Source organism: Pinus tabuliformis, chromosome 5_2 (assembly GCF_031772625.1).
Source record: "Pinus tabuliformis cultivar Carrire ecotype Pingquan chromosome 5_2, CPIR1, whole genome shotgun sequence".
Taxonomy (NCBI): domain Eukaryota; kingdom Viridiplantae; phylum Streptophyta; class Pinopsida; order Pinales; family Pinaceae; genus Pinus; species Pinus tabuliformis.
Window position 1 is genome coordinate 889,053,427 of NC_142306.1, and position 18,455 is coordinate 889,071,881.

At 40.8% G+C, this 18,455-nt stretch overlaps 1 protein-coding gene across 1 annotated transcript in view; it reads left to right on the forward strand.

Moving 5' to 3' along the window:
• The first annotated feature begins 3,733 nt into the window (after nucleotides 1–3,733).
• LOC149162158 (LRR/ubiquitin-like domain protein) overlaps nucleotides 3,734–18,455 on the forward strand; it is a 367,705-nt gene continuing 352,983 nt past the window's right edge. Inside the window, exon 1 of the mRNA XM_089437164.1 lies at nucleotides 3,734–3,988. Coding sequence (XP_089293290.1) covers nucleotides 3,820–3,988 — 169 coding nt within the window. The 5' untranslated portion in view covers nucleotides 3,734–3,819. The remainder of the gene's footprint in view (nucleotides 3,989–18,455) is intronic.

Below are 18,455 nucleotides of genomic sequence, written 5' to 3' on the forward strand. Positions count from 1 at the left end.
TTGTAGAGAGAGTCACACTACTTCCTATAATGGATAACAATTTTTTCATCTACCTTGCCCTACCATTCACATATTTATTGCCATGTAATGTGCAAGTCCATTTATAAAAGGAGCGAGTTAATAAGTACACAAATTCAAAGGGGAACGAGAGTAGACCAATTGGTCTCTAAGAAATATTTGTTGGTGGGAGGTCAACATTTTAAAACTTGTGTACCCCTATATGTTCCCATCCCAATGATCAAAATTTGACAAGGGGTTTACAATGGTAGCTGTTAGTGTCAGTCTTTCCAGCCTTCCTCCAGTGATCAAATATGCTCTTACAAAGTGATTTCGAAGTGTCAAGGTCAAATTTTGTCATTTCAAAGAGTTTTCAAGCAAAATTTGGTCACTAGGCATTAGGTCTAGGGTTTGCTTTAACTCCTTCTAAAGTTGTCCAAATGTCAGTCCGTGTCATCATTCAGCTGAGTCTATCATCATTCATAGGGTTGTCATTATCATCTCAGTGTCTAATGAGTCATTGTACACCTTGTTCATGCTTCAGTTGCACCCAGGCAAGGTCATTTCCCTCTCCTAGGGTTTTGAAGGCAATATCTCTTAGACGGTCAAGTCATCGGCAAAACTTGTATCCAGATGTTCATACACCTTCCCCTATCCTTAAAATACCCTATCAAATGCTTCCCATCCCTTAGATCCCCCAAATTCCTCATTTTTGCACAAACCCTAGTTTCTAGCTACAACCTGGCAATTTTCTAGGTTGGGCCTGTGTTTTGCCCTTTTGGACCCCTTCCCCTCACTCAATCTCTGAGATTCCACTTTTCCCTGCTTCCTAACATCCCTCCCCACTCCCAAAAATTTCCCCAAGAATTTAGAAGCCCCCTATCCCCTTCATTTCGCTTCATTTCGACAAAATTCCTTGTTTCACACATCGGGACAAGTCGCACTCAAATGATGTTCCAGAGCAATCAAAGATGAATTTTGGAAAACTGAGAGAGGTTTTTGTCCATAACATGCCAAAGAAGAAAAACCTCTTTCACTTTTTGCACAGGTGTCATGGTTTTAGAGAAATGTCAAAATTACAATCGCCGGATCCAAGGAGGTTGGCCAAGGCACAAAAAAGGAGAAAGAGGCCCGATCCCCTCCATATCTTGGCCGAGGCTTCACTGAAGGACCAAGGCACTAAATAGCCTAGCCACAGCACAAATCCCAAGAAATTTTGAGAATTTTGGGTGAATTTTGGCATTTTTAGGCAATTTGCAGGTTTTTCCCATTAACGGGTCTCACCCCTCGCGCGACCCTTCATCATGGCAACTCCATTTGACAAAAACTCAGCATTTCCAGATTTGTCATGCAAAGTTACACATGCTCATGGATGGACTTGAGATTTGGTGAAGTTTTGGGCCTCCTGAAAGTAAAAAAACTAGCAAAAAATGACTTTCTGCCACTTTTTTGAACTGCAGAAAGCAGTCTTGGGAGATTTGATTTTTGACAGGGCAAATGAACTCCAAATTCAAAAATTCCAGTTGGGTTGGAAAGTAGACTCACAGACCTTTCCAACAAGCCTACTCTTGCCCAATTTGGACACCTGCAAGTGCCCCAAAAGTGGCTCCAAAGGCGCGCGACCCGTCAGGCAGAGCGCGCGACCCGTCAGGCAGATTTTTCCAAAATGCACTGTACAGCTCAGAAAAACGCAGTTTGACCCAGTTTGACTTTTTGGGGTGAATTATGATTCTCTTTGATGTAATTATTGTACTTGTAAGACACTTTTACTCTTATGTAACACTTCTAGAAGATTCATTCATGAAAAGGGTAAATATTAAATGAATGAATTGGTTTCCTAGCTTATAGAGGCAAGTTGTTTTGACTGCCTAGTTTGTAGTGCTTAGTTTAGAAGTGGTTGAAACAGCTCCTAGAAGGATGAGCTCGACCCCTAGAGGCAAGGAAAGGTGTTAGCTTGCCTATATTATGTATTTTCTTAGTCATTTTCAGGGGTTGGAAGGTTGGACTCTTGAGGGAGAAGCTATCATTGTATTATTCACTGTATCTCTGCAATTTTTGGCTAAGGAAGACCAGGGTTTTGCAGTCCTCTTTGGGATTCTTGTGGACTCATGTGTTGATGGTGTGTTTCTCAATGTACTTGTAAGCTTGTTATGTGACTCACTTCCTTTCTTTTACTTCTGCACATTAAACAAATGAAGTGTTAAAGTAAGAATTTATGCTTGCCATGCTCTGCTTTTAAGTTTGTTTAATTTCAATGTTTTCTACTGTCTAAAGAGAATTCAAAGTTATTGTTTGCTCTCTTTAGCTCTTCACCTTTCATTCCTGACCATCCACCTCAAATAAAGGCATCAACACTGTCTCCTACCTCGCCCCAAGGAACCCCCTGCAGAAACTGTGTCCAATCCCCGCACCCAAAATTGCCCTCTCCTCAATTTGCCATCAAAAACCCAAAAAACCCCAAATCAACCCTTTTTATCAGTTTACTAGCCTAATATCAGTGTTACCTTATTGGTCATCTCATCTATTGAAAATTTTATCGAGATAGATCAGAGAGAGCCTTTTCCTGCCCCGTAGGGCTAGCTACGAGGCTAAATGGTTTGATGTTGCCTTGAGGTTTGCCTTTCTCAGCCTGAGGTGAAATTTCAAGCGCTAACAGTAGCCATTAGACTTGAGCCTGTATTGCAAAGAGATGTTGAAGGCATATTGTTGATTTCTTATTAAATTGAAAAAAAATTGAAAAATCTCTAGCTTTTTAGTGAGTGTTTTTTCTTTTCTTTTTCAAATTAATTAATATTGTTATATTTCTTATTTTAGCGAGGTAATGTTTTGCCCAAATTCACTCACTTTTTTCAAATCTCAACTATCTAAATAATCTTAAAATATACTTAATTGCTAGAGGGAAGTTCCACAATTAAAATTTTCATCAATTAGTAAAACTATAACTTGTGAAGATATAACTCGAGTGGCCCTAATGGTTAAGAATACATGTTTCCTCCTTGAAGATCACATGTTCAAATTCAAATGGAAATAGAGTTGTACATGTTGAATGATTAGTATTGACCTGTTGTGATAAGGCTCGAAAGATATGTATCCCTTAGTAAAACCTCCTTATAAAAGTGTTTTCAGATGTTTCAACCCTTACAAAGTCACAAGATGATTAATATTGACGTGTTGTGATAAGGCTGGAAAGATATGCATCCCTTAGTAAAACCTCCATATGAAAGTGTTTTCAAATGTTTTAACCCTTATAAAGTCACAAGTTTTTACTAACAATGACTCGTGAACTATCCATTCTAATTACACACAACTTATCTAAAAAAAATATAAATTTAAACAAAATTCCCATTCAAATTAAGAAGAAATTAAAACTCTTTTAACTTTTTGCAATTCACTAACATCACACATTTATCTTTAATGATAAAAGTATATGAAAGGAAAAAAAAAAAATTATTTTTAACATCCACCGGCGGAAAAAGAAATAATGTGGTTAGAGGCCAACACGAGCTTTCAATTCAACTTTTGTATTTCTTTTATTAATGACAAAGATACATGAATATGTTATTTAGAGAAATGGGAGGTATAATTTGTTTCCACGAGCAACCAAACTTTTGTTTTTGTTTTTGTTTTATGATTAATTTAATTTCATCGTAGATAAAACTTTTGTTTTTAATATTTTTTCCTGGTATGTCTTGTGTCATTAATTTACTTTAGTTATAAATAATAAATCAGACACCCTTTGAATCTAACTATTTGTTCATTCCGAGTGAATATATAAGCTGTTCTGCGATCTGCGACCCCGCTGTTCGACTATTCTCTGGCATAATGGAAATGGAGGCAGGATCCTCAGAAACCTCCATAGCTCTAAACGTAAAATTCGCAGGTGACTCATTGAGGGCCGAGCTCCCTGTTACGGCAACTGTGAAAGATCTTAAAGTTCATCTTCAAACTCTCACCAATGTGCTTCCTCGGGGACAGAAACTCATTTTCAAAGGTCTCTAATCCTGCTCTCCACTAAATTGGTTGTATGCATTTATATTTCTATCACAAACGATTTCTTTCTCAAAATACAGTCGTGAAGCGTGTTCTAGCCTTGGCCAAACGACAGGGAAAACAAAATATTAAATGGAAAGCTTTTCAATGAACGAAAAGTTGGAAATCTGCAGTAACATGCTGCAATCTTCAACTTGTTTTATTTGCTTCACTGTATTTTCCAGAGTCCCGAGCCTCATTGACCTATTTAATTGGCCATCAATGTACGTTACTTTTGAAACTGCCCTTTTATTGGGCCTATATTACTTTGTATACAATTCAGAGGACTAAATGGAGGACCAAATTTTTACCGAACCTAACTCATTTTGCTAAGTCTACAGCTAGATTTTCAAGGTTACTTTGTGATTCAATAGTCAAATTGAACTACTGTTGTTGTGTAGCTATCTTAATATATACTAAGATAGATCCTCTGAACCCCAGATCTAATAAGCACCTAAGCACCTAGACGAATCAGAAGAAAGAGAGACATAATTATCTCGGTGCTTAAAAGATCAAGGGTTAAGATGACTTTATACTGGTTTATTTTATTATAGAGTTTTATAGTTGTGGTTTTTTGTTTTTGTTTGTTATTATTATGTTTGACTATTTTTCAATTTTGTCATTTCATTTCTACGGATTTCAATCACATTTACCTGGGTTATAGATGCACCTTACTACTCTTGGTGCAAAAAGGTTGTATGTCACCCATGCTAGGGCCTACATGACCTACGATGACTCGTAGGTATTTACAAGCTTAGCCATATACTAGCCACCCAGCACATATAGGCCCTAGCCTTGACCGACCTACAACCTTTATATATTAGAATCAAAGGTATTATAATTGGAATCAGGATTGGAACTGGTTGAGCGCTTGACCAATAGGGAACCAAAACTAGCCTGTTTACCAGTTTGTGAATTGGTTGAGGGTTTGACCAGTACAGAACTAGAACTACCCCATGAACCGATCTACAAAAAATTACATTAAATATGCAAAATATGGTAAAAGATAGATATATTCATGTATATCAATGTAAATTCGAACCATTGGATAACAAATATGTGAGGTTTGCTTATGTATATAACATGTAAGGGTGAATATAGCAAAAAATGGATTACATAAACATTGAGGCTCTAAATGGTATCTAGAGTCCAAAAAGAAACAAACTATAGCCTACATGTACAGCAAATAACTAGACATCTTCATGATCAAACAATTCCCTAAATTGTGCTCTCTATCATCCATGACACCCTCTGCCTCCTCCTTTGGCCTTTGCTTTGACCCTCTAGGGACATTGGTAGCTGTAATAGTGCTTGGTGCTGACTGTGGATCCAAGTCATCCACCTTAGTAATCATCCTCAAATTCTGCTGTTCGATTCCCCATGACCCATCTTGAGGAGGGATAAACATCCTCCAAGACAATGGGATCTACCTCATGTGTTTGGTTTCGCAATTGGTTGTGCCTTAGTTGACGGTTGTATCAAGACAAATTCAATTGTTGTTGTGCCTAATAGTTTCTCTTCTTCATGTGAATGCTCTCAAATATAGATCAATTGCTCTCACACCCAAAAGTGCTACAAGTTTGATTCATGATCCAAATCACAAACCTAGGCAATTGAAGGCATTTATAATTTTATACCAAATGATTCCCACCATGTAGTTGTGGTCAATCAAAGAAAAAGTTACAAAATTCAAGAAAATTGTAACTACTGGAACAATGGATGCTTGAACTCTATAATTTTGGAATTGCTTACTTGGTTGGTCCACCTCTTGCATGAACAACTATTTGTTTGATAGAAGTATTTTTACCTTGACTAAAGGTAGGGATTTTTTGATGTATGTCATCTTGGATTTTTTGATCAGGTACCATGTACTCTAGGCAAGTGTACTATCCATCTTTGACCTTCCCAAGTTCCTATACTCCAAAGTTTAACATGGTTTTGTAATGGTACATGTCGTCCAAGTAATACTCAGTTGCATGTACAGGTTGATGTAGTTGGTTGTTCCATCTATTATCAATGATCTTCTAGATAGTTCCACACTTTCTGTTTTTATTTTGGTCCCTTATTTTCTCTTTGGCCTAATCCATGGCCTCATGAATGAAACCCATGGTCAATTTATCCCCATTCACCACTAATAACTCCTTAATAAAAGTCTCAACAACTTTCATAATCTCTTATGCTTTAGGCCAAACATTGTTTTCAAAAGCTTTCATACAAATGTCTTTCCTATCATCCTTCCAGGGTCACTAAGATCTGCTCTAGTTATCAAATGAAAACATTTTCCTCAAGTTCTGCACTTGGGAAATAAGAGATGGCAATGCAAGGAAGTTTGTTGCAAATTTGGTGAGGGTAGGCTTAACAAGTTCCATGCCCCTTGTTTATCCTCATCAAGTTCAATATCCATGTTATGTAACCAAATTAAAAAAAAGAAGAAAAGATAGATCAACGATTTGAAAAATAAGCCTCTTCAAGGGGCCAACCTCCTTTTACATCACATAAATGAACAAATCTTGGATGGTTCAAATGACAAAACCTGTTGGTATATATAGGAGTCTAAGGGGTCAAAATATAATTAGGGCCTACACAACAATAATAATGTAAGGGCTCAACAATAACATTAGTGGGCTACTGTGGGGCACAATAATAACAATAAGGGGGCTACAATAGTACTATAGGGACCTAACATGGGCACAACAATAACAATATGAGGGCTACACTAGTATTCTAGGGACCTACCATGCCCCTCTCCTTCAAAAATGTGTTGTCCTCAACGCTTGAGTAGTTCCAGATTCTTTTGTATGAATTGTTCATCCTCCCATGTGGAATCCTCAGCAGGTGAGTTCTTCCACTTTATGAAATACTCCGAAATTGATCGATTCCTTAGCTGTCATATTCTTTTTTCTATGATTGCTTTTGGCTTCAATATGATTTTTCCTTCCTTGTCAAGTTTTGGCAATATAGTTTGAATTGGGAGCTTGTCACCTATAACCTTCTTTAAACATGAAACATGGAAAACTTGATGTACTCGCGAAGATGCAGGCAACTCTAATTTGTATGCCATAGTACCAAAATTTTGCAGCACCTTATAAGGGTCATAGTACTTGGGTGATAATTTATTATCCTTCTTAGCTTGCTTGAGAGACATTTGTTTGTATGGTTATAGTCGTAAAAATACCTAATTGCCGACATCAAAACTTCTTTCATTACGATGTTGATCTGCCTGTTGTTTCATTCGATTCTGTGCTAGAGTCAAATTATCCTTTAAGAGTTGGAGAACTTGTTGTTGATGCTCAATGTGATCTTCCACTGCAACAAATTTCCCTAGGTCACCTGTTTGAGACTGAATTTTGGAGCACGTAGAAACCCTAACTTATTTGGACCATATCTTAGAAAATATAACGAACCAAAATTTGAATTTTTTACACAAAGCTCACCAAGATTTTGGCTCCATGTGGTCGAAATTTCATCTTTTGAAGCATCGTAGAAAAAAAGTTATAGCGAAAATTCCAAGATGACTTGTTTGAAGCAGCGAAACCCTAGAATTGGAAGTTCTGATACCAAATGTTATGTAACCAGATCAGAAAATAGAAGAAAAGATAGATCAATAAGTTTGTTCGAGGGGGAAACCTCCCTTTACATCACATAAATGAACAATTCTTGGATGATTGAAATGACAAAACCTCCTTGGTATATATAGGAGTCTAATGGGTCAAAATATAATTAGGGCCCACATAGCAATAATAATGTAAGGGCTCAACAATAACATTAGTGAGCTTCTATGGGGCACAATAATAACAATAAGGGGGCTACAATAGTACTATAGGGACCTAATATGGGCACAACAATAACAATATGGGGGCTACACTAGTATTCTAGGGACCTAACAACCCATGTGTGGTTGTAGATGAATTTGGGAATGCACTTGGCATGATAAATTACCTTCTTTACATACGCTAGTTTGCATATATCCTCGAGCACGAGGTCTAAGTAATGTGTAGTTCATGGGGTATAGAATACGGTCTTGTGTTTCCTTTCGATATAGTTAGAGGCATTATCAATGATGACTTGTACACCATTCTCCACCCTCACTTCCATAAATACCTCATCCAAAATCTCAATTGATTATTTGGGAATCTTTCTTCTGATTAGATGCATCCATTTATTTCAAAAGCACGGTTCCTTGTATACAAGCAATTTGACATGATGGTGCAGGTTTTTTTGGTGTATGACTCATTAAAACCCTTAAGGTACACATTTATGGATCCAACTTCATTCTATAAAAATTCCCTTGATGTCATGAAAACTGGGCCCTCCTAAACCTTTTTTTTTTTCCATATAACAAAGCACCCCACCGAAGCCTGTGGGCAAGGGTAAGATATGCTTTAGGGCTCGAGGTTGTTAAACAAAAAGGCTTGATTCCATTACAACAAGATACTTGATATGAGTTCATCTGTCACTTGCGAGAATTGAACTTGGATGGGGAGGATAACAATCATTCATCCCAACCATCCTAGATAAACCCAATTGATAGGCCCTTTGAAGCCCTTACCTGCATTGGTGATGACATCTAACATAAGTTGGTTATATGATGATAGTGAAACATTGAAAGGATATTTGCATCTTACCACATCTAGCCATGTATTTGAAAGTTGCATCCTTGTGTTGCTTCTTTTAAGTTTTAGTGGCTGTTAATAATGGACTTGGTTTGAGTGGCAATGGCACAGGTGGAGGAGTGTGGAAGAAACCTTCAATCTTAGTCCTCTTTATTGTAATCTTTTCATGGATTGGAGCTGTTGTCACTCAAATTGTATAGGCACAGTGCGACAGTGGCTTAGGGCAGGGATTGTCACTCTGATCCTTGTCCACTTCGTTCTAGCTGTCTCCCAACAACAAGCTATGAGGGTAGTCCCTATGGAATGTGAGAATGTGAGATTTGTTGGCAACCAACAAATCCAAGAGACACGATTGAATGGCCTAGCCACTTGGTTGATTTTAGCAAGCTAATAGATTATCTCGAATTATTTTAATGAGACCAATGCCTAATGGAGTCAACTACTTGCTTTATATTGATTAAGTACCAAATGATTGGATCAACAATCACTACTTAAGAGACGCTTAGCTATTCTATATGAAGTGCAAGTCCTACAATCTAGGTGTGTTAAAATTGGCAACTAGGGCCAAACTCCACATGGGTCATCTTATTTATGACAATTGATATTTTTCTAGGATTCCTCTCTCCGAGAGGTGTAGGATTGATCTAAAGATCATCCAATTCTGACATGTACAAATGAAGTTATGAATTTATTTTGATTATGGTCAAATTGTCAAGGTCGGCCAACAGACTTCTGTAGGCTGAGAAGCCCAACAGTCACGTCTATTCATCCTCAATGTTGCATATAAATAGAAGGCGACTTAGCCTCATTTCGACACATTCATCTTCATACTTCTCTCTTTCTCTCCTCATTGATTGGGTATGGATTTCTGGGCCTCTCTCTCTCTCCACAAGCTCGAAATTTCAGGATGTTGAAATTTCAGGAGAGTGAAATCTCAGGAGGCCGAATTTATGGACAGTTTGACTAAGCGTTGACTAGCATGCGTTGACCTCCTTTGATTGCGTTTTTGTGAGGGCTATCTCTGTTTGGGCAAGCGACATTTATGGACACAGAAATCGAGGCTAAACGTTGATTGTTGACCAGCGTTGACTACAACTAGGGTTGACTGCAGGTGGGTTGTTTGAATAGAAATTGACTGGGCTAAATTTGACTGTTTTGAGGGCTGTTTTATCTCACTGTTTGGAGGCCGAAGTTCACTGAAGTTGACCGATTTGCTGAGGGTCAAAACTGCCCTGTTGACCAACGTTGACTTTTCTGGTTAGGGCTCTTTTGTTGCTGTTATAAATTATCAGATTTGTAAATTGTACTATCTCTCTCTGCTAAACTATTGAAGACTAAAAGAAGATTTGATCAAGGGTTTCCCCACATTGGGGTTTGTGCCTAGCTGGTGCCACACTGTGTGTCCTCTTGTCTTGGCTTGTCTTCCACTGTTTGTGTTTATGTTCTATTTGCATTTTACTATCACGTTGATGTGATTGCTAATTTGAATATTGATACTGGGTTAATAAAGAAATTGAAGTAAAATTGCTCTAAAGCATAGAACATAGCATTGTTCCCTAAAATTAACATGGTATCAGAGCTGAGGTGAAGACAAAGCCCAAGCAAGAGTGAAAGAGAAATCACCAAAGACAGTTGGACAAGGACAAAAGGTTCAATGGGTTCCTCATCCTACTTCCCAGTTGAAGACAAGCTCCATGATAAATTTGACTATCATGGATGGAAGATGTCTTTTGATTTGACTTTGGAAGAAAAAGAAGCGATGGACTATGTGTAGGGTATGTTAGTTTTTTGTAGCATCGGAAGTGATCTAGCCTTGAAAATTAGTGGAGAGGCTAAGGCACATGAGTTCTAAAGAACCCAGAAACCGTTTGGTGAAATTCCACCTGGATTGTATTTTATTAAAATAATTAATATTTTTAATGGGGTTCCTAAGTCTAAACTTAGGAAAATTAAAATATTAATGGGTATTAATGAAAATATGGGTGAGAAGCTTCTAAGAGACGAGGATCAAGTCTAATTTAGTCGTTGATTAGAGACTTAATCTCGGTCGTTGAAGACTCAACAGGAAAAGTATTAAATGGAGGTTTAGGGCTCATTTGGAAATACACATAGAGAGATTTTGGAAATCGATTTTCTGAGGTGAGAAGTTCTCAGGAGGAAAATCGATTGGGGAGATCTTGCAACAGAGGGGCAGTGAGAATCCGGGAGAAGGACTTTTCGGAGAATACTGACAGAGAGGCAGAGAGAGCTTGCAGAGAGGCAGCGCAAAAGCCGGGAGAGTTGACGCAGAAAAGCTACCTGTCACGCAGAATCCAGAACTGCCTGAGCAATTGAAATTGCCGGAATAGTCGGGAGAGCTGATGCAGAGGGCAAAGAAGGTGATACAGGGCTGATGTAGAGCCAACGCAGAAATAGCCAGGGTTAGCTAGTCTTTTGCTGGATCAACCGGATTCTGTCGAGTGATGTGAGGTAAAACTCACTCAGATTTTCCGCCAGTATTTTCTCTGTAAAGGATTGCTAGATGAGTATCCTAGATTTGTATTCAGATATTTCTCCTGCATAATAATAAACCCTCAGAGTTGCTGCATTGGTTTTCTCGCATTGGGTTTTTCCGGGGACTATTGTGTCCTATGTCTCTCTTTCTTTGCTTTGTTTTTTGTTTCATGAGATCAAATATTTAATAAGTGTAGGCTGCAAAAGTAATTTGCTTCAGTATTCAGAAGAATATCTTGGTTAAAGTATATTAAAAATCAAGTAGGTGAAGTAGATTTAGATTTGCTGCAGTAGGGGTTCCTTCGAGTCTAAGAATTTTCACATGGTATCAGAGGATTGATTTTGAAACAGGAAGAGAAGATCAAGTGCTGAGCAGTGAGGCCGAAAGCTGCACTTGGCAGAAATTCGAATCCCCTTGAAGGGATTGCGTAGTCCTTGCTGGGAAGCAGATTTGAGGAAATCTCTCTCTGAGTGAGACGACAAAGGTACGATTTCCTGTTCGTGAGTTTGCAAAGGCAAAGGGAGTGATGCAGAGCCTCAGCGCAGTGCTTGAAGGGCGCAGTTTCTGTCCGAGCAAAAATCCGTTGGAAAGAACGAAGACACGTAGAAGGGAAATTTTCTCCTGAGAGAATTTTCTGCCAGAAAGTTTGAATTTCTCACTTGCTGAGCAGTGCTAAGTAGTGACTAGAGGAGTCAGTTCAACAGTTGGGTGAGATGGCATCGCATGGCTTAGAGATCAGGACAAGTTGGAAGGTGCTTCCAACTATGTCATATGGAAGACCTAAATCTTAGTTGTTTTGGAGGAATATGATCTCGAGGCCTACGTCAAAAGTGTTGTTGTTCCTGCTGATCAAAAGAAGAAGTACAAGGCCGAGCAGGGGAAGGCAAAGAGGCTCATTCTCTGTGGAGTTCAAGATCATGTGGACTCACACTTGCAGGGCAAGGATACAGCCCAAGAGATGTGGGAAGCCTTGTCTTCTCTGTAGGAAGTCTCTTCCGAACAACAAAAGATGTATTTGGAGCAGAAGTTGCAACGAACTTTGATGCAGAAAGGAGAAGGGGTGAACCTCTATCTTCAGCGTCTTCAGGACACTAGAGACCAGCTTGCTGTAGTGGGGTCCACTCCTCAGCCAACCGCGATGGTGAGGATAGCCCTGAATGGAGTCTCAGATGAATGACAAGTTTTCGTCCAAATCATATTAGGCAGAGAAAAACTACCTTCATGGGAGGAGATGTGGGCGGCTCTTCAACATGAGGAGTTAAGGAGGGACCTAGTAAAGGTCAACCTCAATGGTAGCAGTGGGAGTGGCACAAAGACGAAGGAGGAGGAGGAGAACACAGCTCTAGCATCGAAGGGACAACAAAAGCCAAAGTGAAAGAAGGACATTTCGAAGGTGAAATGTTTCAGTTGTGGCGAGATGGGCCATTATGCGTCCTAGTGTCCCTTGAAGAAAAAGGAGAAGGATGAGAAACATGATCCTAAGGCGGCTTCAGCAAAGATTGACGAGGATGAGTTTGCCATGAGTGCCCACGCATCTCCAAGAGGGAGATGGGGCGATATTGAGTTGTAGTTGGGAGGACTACATGTGGGCAGGATCCTTGAGGAGTCCACATCTTAGATCAATGCCTTGCTATGGGAGCCCAAGATTTAGCAGTAGCGAGATGGACTTAGTGTCAGATGATGCAATGGAGTGTTTGGAGGGCAGATGCAGTAGTTGGGGACCAGAGGCTGATCAGCACAGAGCAAGGTTGACAATAGTGCAGATGGCACAATGCAGAAGTCAGTAGCAGCGCAGAAGATTCAGAGGGTCAGGATCAGCAATAGTCAAATTCCAACATTCATTGTGTTATGCTGAACACAGTTAAGTTTAGCTAATTTTGGATGTTTTTTAGTTTCTTCTCTCAGCAATTGAGTTGCAGTACGGATGCAGTGTTAGGAGTATAGCAGATGCAATGTTTGAGAGGGAGCTGTAGTACAGATGCAGCAGTGGCAGTGTCATGGGGAGCAGTACAGTAGCAACAACAACATAGTGTTGGTGGTAGCAGTAGTGCAGAAAGGAGGTGCTTTAGAAATAGAGCAGCATGCAGGTAGATCTTGTTGCTAGAGCACTTTCCTTGCTAAGGGGGAGTTGTGAAAATTCCTAAATCTAATGCATTAGAAACCCCTGCTACAATTTACTGGTTTACAATCTCCTACTTGTTCTTTTATTAACAAGTTATTTAACTGCATAAAGATCGAAGTAAACACTATTGCAGCCTTCACAAACATACAAATCATGCACTGAAATAAACTGAGACAATAACATAAGGGATACTGTTATTTTTGGACAATTGTCCCCGGAGAAACCCAATTCAGGAAAACCGGTGCAGCATATAGAGGGTTTGTATTATTAAGCAGATTTCGTGAGTACAACTAGGGTGCTAGAAATGGCTCACCCAACAGAGAATATCTTTGGCAATAGTATCTCTATTCGGAGACAGATATTTCGACAAATCAACAAACGGATGATCAAACCCCACAGTGACTCTGACTGTTCCTTATGCTGGACATTGAAAGCTGCTCCAAGCACTACTTTGGAACTGCGTCACTCTAGGATCTACGTCACCCTCTCCGGCTCAGAATCTGCTATTTTGCTCTTAGTCTGCCCACAAAATCTCCCTAGCGCTGCCTCTGAGGCCCAGCGTCAGCCTCTATGACTTTTGCTTCACTTGTGTCAGCCTTCTGTGTCCTTTGCATCAGCTCTTCGGCCTCTGCATCAACCCTTCTAGGGCCCGCGCTGTCTCTCCCAGCACGGCGCTGCCTCTCTGCTATGTATTCTTCAGCCTCGGATGAAATTCCCTTGCTGAATTGCCCGTCGCTGCAACTGATCACTAACTCGATTTCCTCAGCAAACCTCGCCCCAGAAAATCGAATTCTTGATCTCTCTTGGTGTATCTCCAACTGACCCTCAAGCCTCCTCTTATACTTTTCCTTTTGACGATTCAAAAACAGAGATTAAGTCCCTAATCAACGGCTAAGATTAGAACTTGCTTGATCCTCATCACTTAGAACTTTCTCACCCATTTTATATTAATACACATTAATATTTTTATTTTCCTAAGTTTAGACTTAGGAACCCATTAAAAAATATTAATTATTTTAATATCTCTTCATCCGGGTGGAATTTCTCCAAATGATTTTTGGGTCTTGGAGATCTCATGTGCCTTAGCCTCTCCACCAAATTTCATGGCTAGAGCACATCCGATGCTACCAAAAATCAACACTCCCTCTTAGCGAGGAATGTGCTCTAGTAATGCTTCAACATAAAAACATCACACTGATCCTCCGCATTGGTCCTCTGTGCTGATGCTAGGCCTGCTGCCCCACATCCACTGCACTGTTGCTTCTTGTACTGCTGCCCATGACGCTACCATTGCCACTGCTACATATGTACTGCAACTCCTTCTCAATATGCTGCATCATGCTGCCCATAGCACTGCCATTGCTAACTGCTGCACTGCAACTCAGTTACCGAGAAGTAAGTAACTGACTTCACCCAAATACTGACATCCTGGTCAGTCTGGAAGCCTCGTGATGCTGAAGCCACCTCTGCTGCCACTGCGCTGCTGCAACCTCTTTTGTGCCTCTCGCATTGCTGCAACCTCCACTGCGCTGCTACAGATTTCTGCACTCTAGCACTGCCTTGCCGCTCCATCACACCTTGCTCCACTCGACACCTGTCATCATGCTACTGTCGTTAAGGGCTCCCGTAGCCGTATGTGATCCAAGAGTTTGGGCACCTCAAGGATCTTGCCCCTGCATGTAGTCCTCTCGACTACAACTCTATGTCTCCCCACCTCTTCTCTAGAGGCGCATGAGCACTCATGGCACAATCGTCATCAATCTCAACATCCTTCTCCGCCTTTGCTGGAGCAGCCTTTGAGTCGAAAGCTTCTCCCTTGCCTTTCTTCCTGGGGCACTAAGAGGCATAATGTCCCAACTCCCCACAGTTGAAGCACTTGACCTTGGAGATGTTTTTCTTCTTTCTCTTCTGAACCCCTTGTTGTCCTGTAGATACTAGAGTTGCATCATCCTCCTCCTCTTTCTTGATTTGAACTCCCTTACCGCTACTCCTTGCCTTGGCCAATCTCTTGAGCTCTTCTTGTCAAAGAGCTGCCCACATATCCTCCCAACTAGGGAGAGTCACTCTGCCCAAAATGCTTTGGACAAACGTCTCCCAGTCCTCGGAGACTACATTCAGAGCAGTCCTGACCATGAACTTTGGATCCGGTGTAGACCCCATGGAAGTAAGTTGGTCGCGAATTCCTTGCAACCTGAGAAGGAACAGATCTATCTTCTCTCCATTTTGCATCTGATATGACCTTAGCTGATTCTCTAATAACATCTTTCGCTGCACGGAAGAGCCCTAGTATAAGGTGGTCAGCGTCTGCCACATCTCCCTTGCTGTGTTCTTCTCAACAATATGTGGTATGACATGATCCTTGACCCCGTCTAGAATCATGCATTTCGCCTTCGCCTCGGCCTCCTCATACTTCTCATTTGCATTAGGGTCAACTGGGACAACAACTGTTTTCAAGGCATAGTCCTTGATGCGATGTTTATCTAGGATTGCCAGGATCCTGGCCTTCTAGATGACAAAATTGGAAGCCTCGTCCAATTTGTCCTGATCCCTCAATCCGTTCACTACCATCTCTGCTCCTCTTCTCTAGACTCCCTCTGAGTCCTGATTTCCCTCTTGGAAATCCTATGACCAACTGTCGAATCACTCCTCTCCAATCCTCCTTTGCCGCTGTAACCCAGATCTAGATTTCTTGGCTAGAAACTTGTCGAGGTAGTGCTTCCCTCTACCTTGGTTCAGTCTCCTTAGACACTGTTCGGCACTAACAGACACAACGTCCCACCAGCTCCACAATTCAAAATCTGCACGGCTCCCTTAGCCCCGACAACTGAAGAATTTGAGCCCTTTTGGCTTTGCGCAATCACAGTGAGTGCTGGATCAGCTCCCCCTGGCTACTGCCTCAATCCTTCTTGGCTTAGAAATATGACTTGGCACTGCGTAAGCCTGATTTCCCTGCCTCTGCCTCTGCGTTGGCTTGGATAGTTGACGCAGCTACCATGTGGGCTCCTCCCAGCTATTGCGTCTTCCTCTCCCGGCTCAAAATGCTGTCGCAGGCACTGCGTGAGTCTCTGTGTCACATTTTCTGCATTGCGTCACTCCTCCTCTCGCCTCTTCGACTCTGGAATAACGTTGTCTCTCGGGACAGCTGCTTCTCTGCTGCAAATTCTTAGATTTTCTTGGCTGGTGTCTTTAGTCGCCACTGATCCGCAATCGCTCCGATACCATGTGAAAATTCTTGAATCTAACACACCAGAAACTCCTGCAATTTACTGGTTTACAATCTCCTACTTGTTCTTTACATTAAAAAATTATTTAATTGCGTAAACATCGAAGTAAACACTATTGCAACCTTCACAAATATACAGATCATGCACTGAAATAAACTGAGACAATAACACAAGGGACACCATTATTTTTGGACAATTGTCCCTGAAAAACCCAATTCGGGAAAATTGGTGCAACATATAGAGGGTTTGTATTATTAAGCAGATTTTGTGAATACCACTAGGGTGCCAGAAATGGCTCACCCAACAGAGAATATTCTTGGTAGTAGTACCTCTATCTGGAGACAGATATTTTGGAAAATCAGAAAACGGATGATAAAACCCCATAGTGACTATGGCTGTTCCTTATGTTGGACAACAAAAGCTGCTCCAAGCATTGCTCTGGAACTGCGCCACTCCTCTAGGATCTGTGTCACCCTCCCAGGCTCAGAATTTGCTGATCTGCTCTCAGTCTTCCCTACAAAATCTCCCTAGCACTGCCTCTGAGGCCCAGCATCAGCCTCTACGGCTTTTGCGTCACCTGCGTCAGCCTTCTGCGTCCTATGCGTAAGCTCTTCAGCCTCTGCATCAGCCCTTATAGGGCCTGCACTGTCTCTCCTAGCACTGCGCTGCCTCTCTGCTATGTATTCTTCAGCCTCGGATGAAAATTCCTTGCTAAACTGTCCGTTGCTGCCACTGATCACTAACTCGATGTCCTCAGCAAACCTCGCCCCAGAAAATCGAATTCTTGATCTCTCTTGGTGTATATCCAACTAACCCTCAAGCCTCCTCTTATACTTTTACAGTTGACGATTCAACGACTGAGATTAAGTCCCTAGTCATCGACTAAGATTAGAACTGGCTTGATTCTTGTCACTTAGAACTTTCTCACCCATTTTATATTAATACACATTAATATTTTTATTTTCCTAAGTTTAGACTTAGGAATGACTTAGGAACCCATTAAAAAATATTAATTATTTTAATATCTCTTCATCCGTGTGGAATTTCTTCAAACGATTTCTAGGTCTTGGAGATCTCATGTGCCTTAGCCTCTCCAATACCTAGAAATCGTTTGAAGAAATTCCACACGGATTGTATTTTATTAAAATAATTAATATTTTTAATGGGGTTCCTAAGTCTAAACTTAGGAAAATTAAAATATTAATGGGTATTAATGAAAATATGGATGAGAAGCTTCTAAGAGACGAGGATCAAGTCTAATTTAATCTTAGCCTTCGATTAGAGACTTAATCTTGGTCGTTGAAGACTCAACAGGAAAAGTATAAAATGGAGGCTTGGGATTCATTTGGAAATACACACAGAGAGATTGAGGAAATCGATTTTCTGAGGTGAGAAGTTCTTAGGAGGAAAATCGATTGGGGAGATCTTGCAGTAGAGGGGTGGTGAGAATCTGAGAGAAGGAATTTTCAGAGAATACTGACAGAGAGGCGGAGAGAGCTTGCAGAGAGGCAACGCAAAAAAGTTGTTTGTCACGCAGAATCCATAACTGTCGAAACAGTCGAAACTGTCGAGAACTGCCGGAACAGCTGACGCAATGGCAACGCAGTAGTAGGGGGAGTTGACACATAAAAGCTGCCTGTCACGCAGAATCCAAAACTTTCGGAACAACTGAAATTGCTGGGAACTGCTGGAACAGTTGGGAGCGCTGACGCAGAGGGCATAGAAGCTGACGCAGGGCTAACTTAGAGCCACAACAGAAATAGCCAGGGTTATCCAGCCTTGTGCTGGATCAGCCAGAATTCTGCCAGGCCAGAATTTTCTCTGTAAAAGATTGCTAGATGAGCATCCTAGATTTGTATTCTGATATTTCTCCTACATAATAATAAACCCTCAGAGTTGTTGCACCGGTTTTCCCGCATTGGGTTTTTCCAGGGACTATTGTGTCCAAAAATAAGTGTCCTATGTATCTTGTTCTT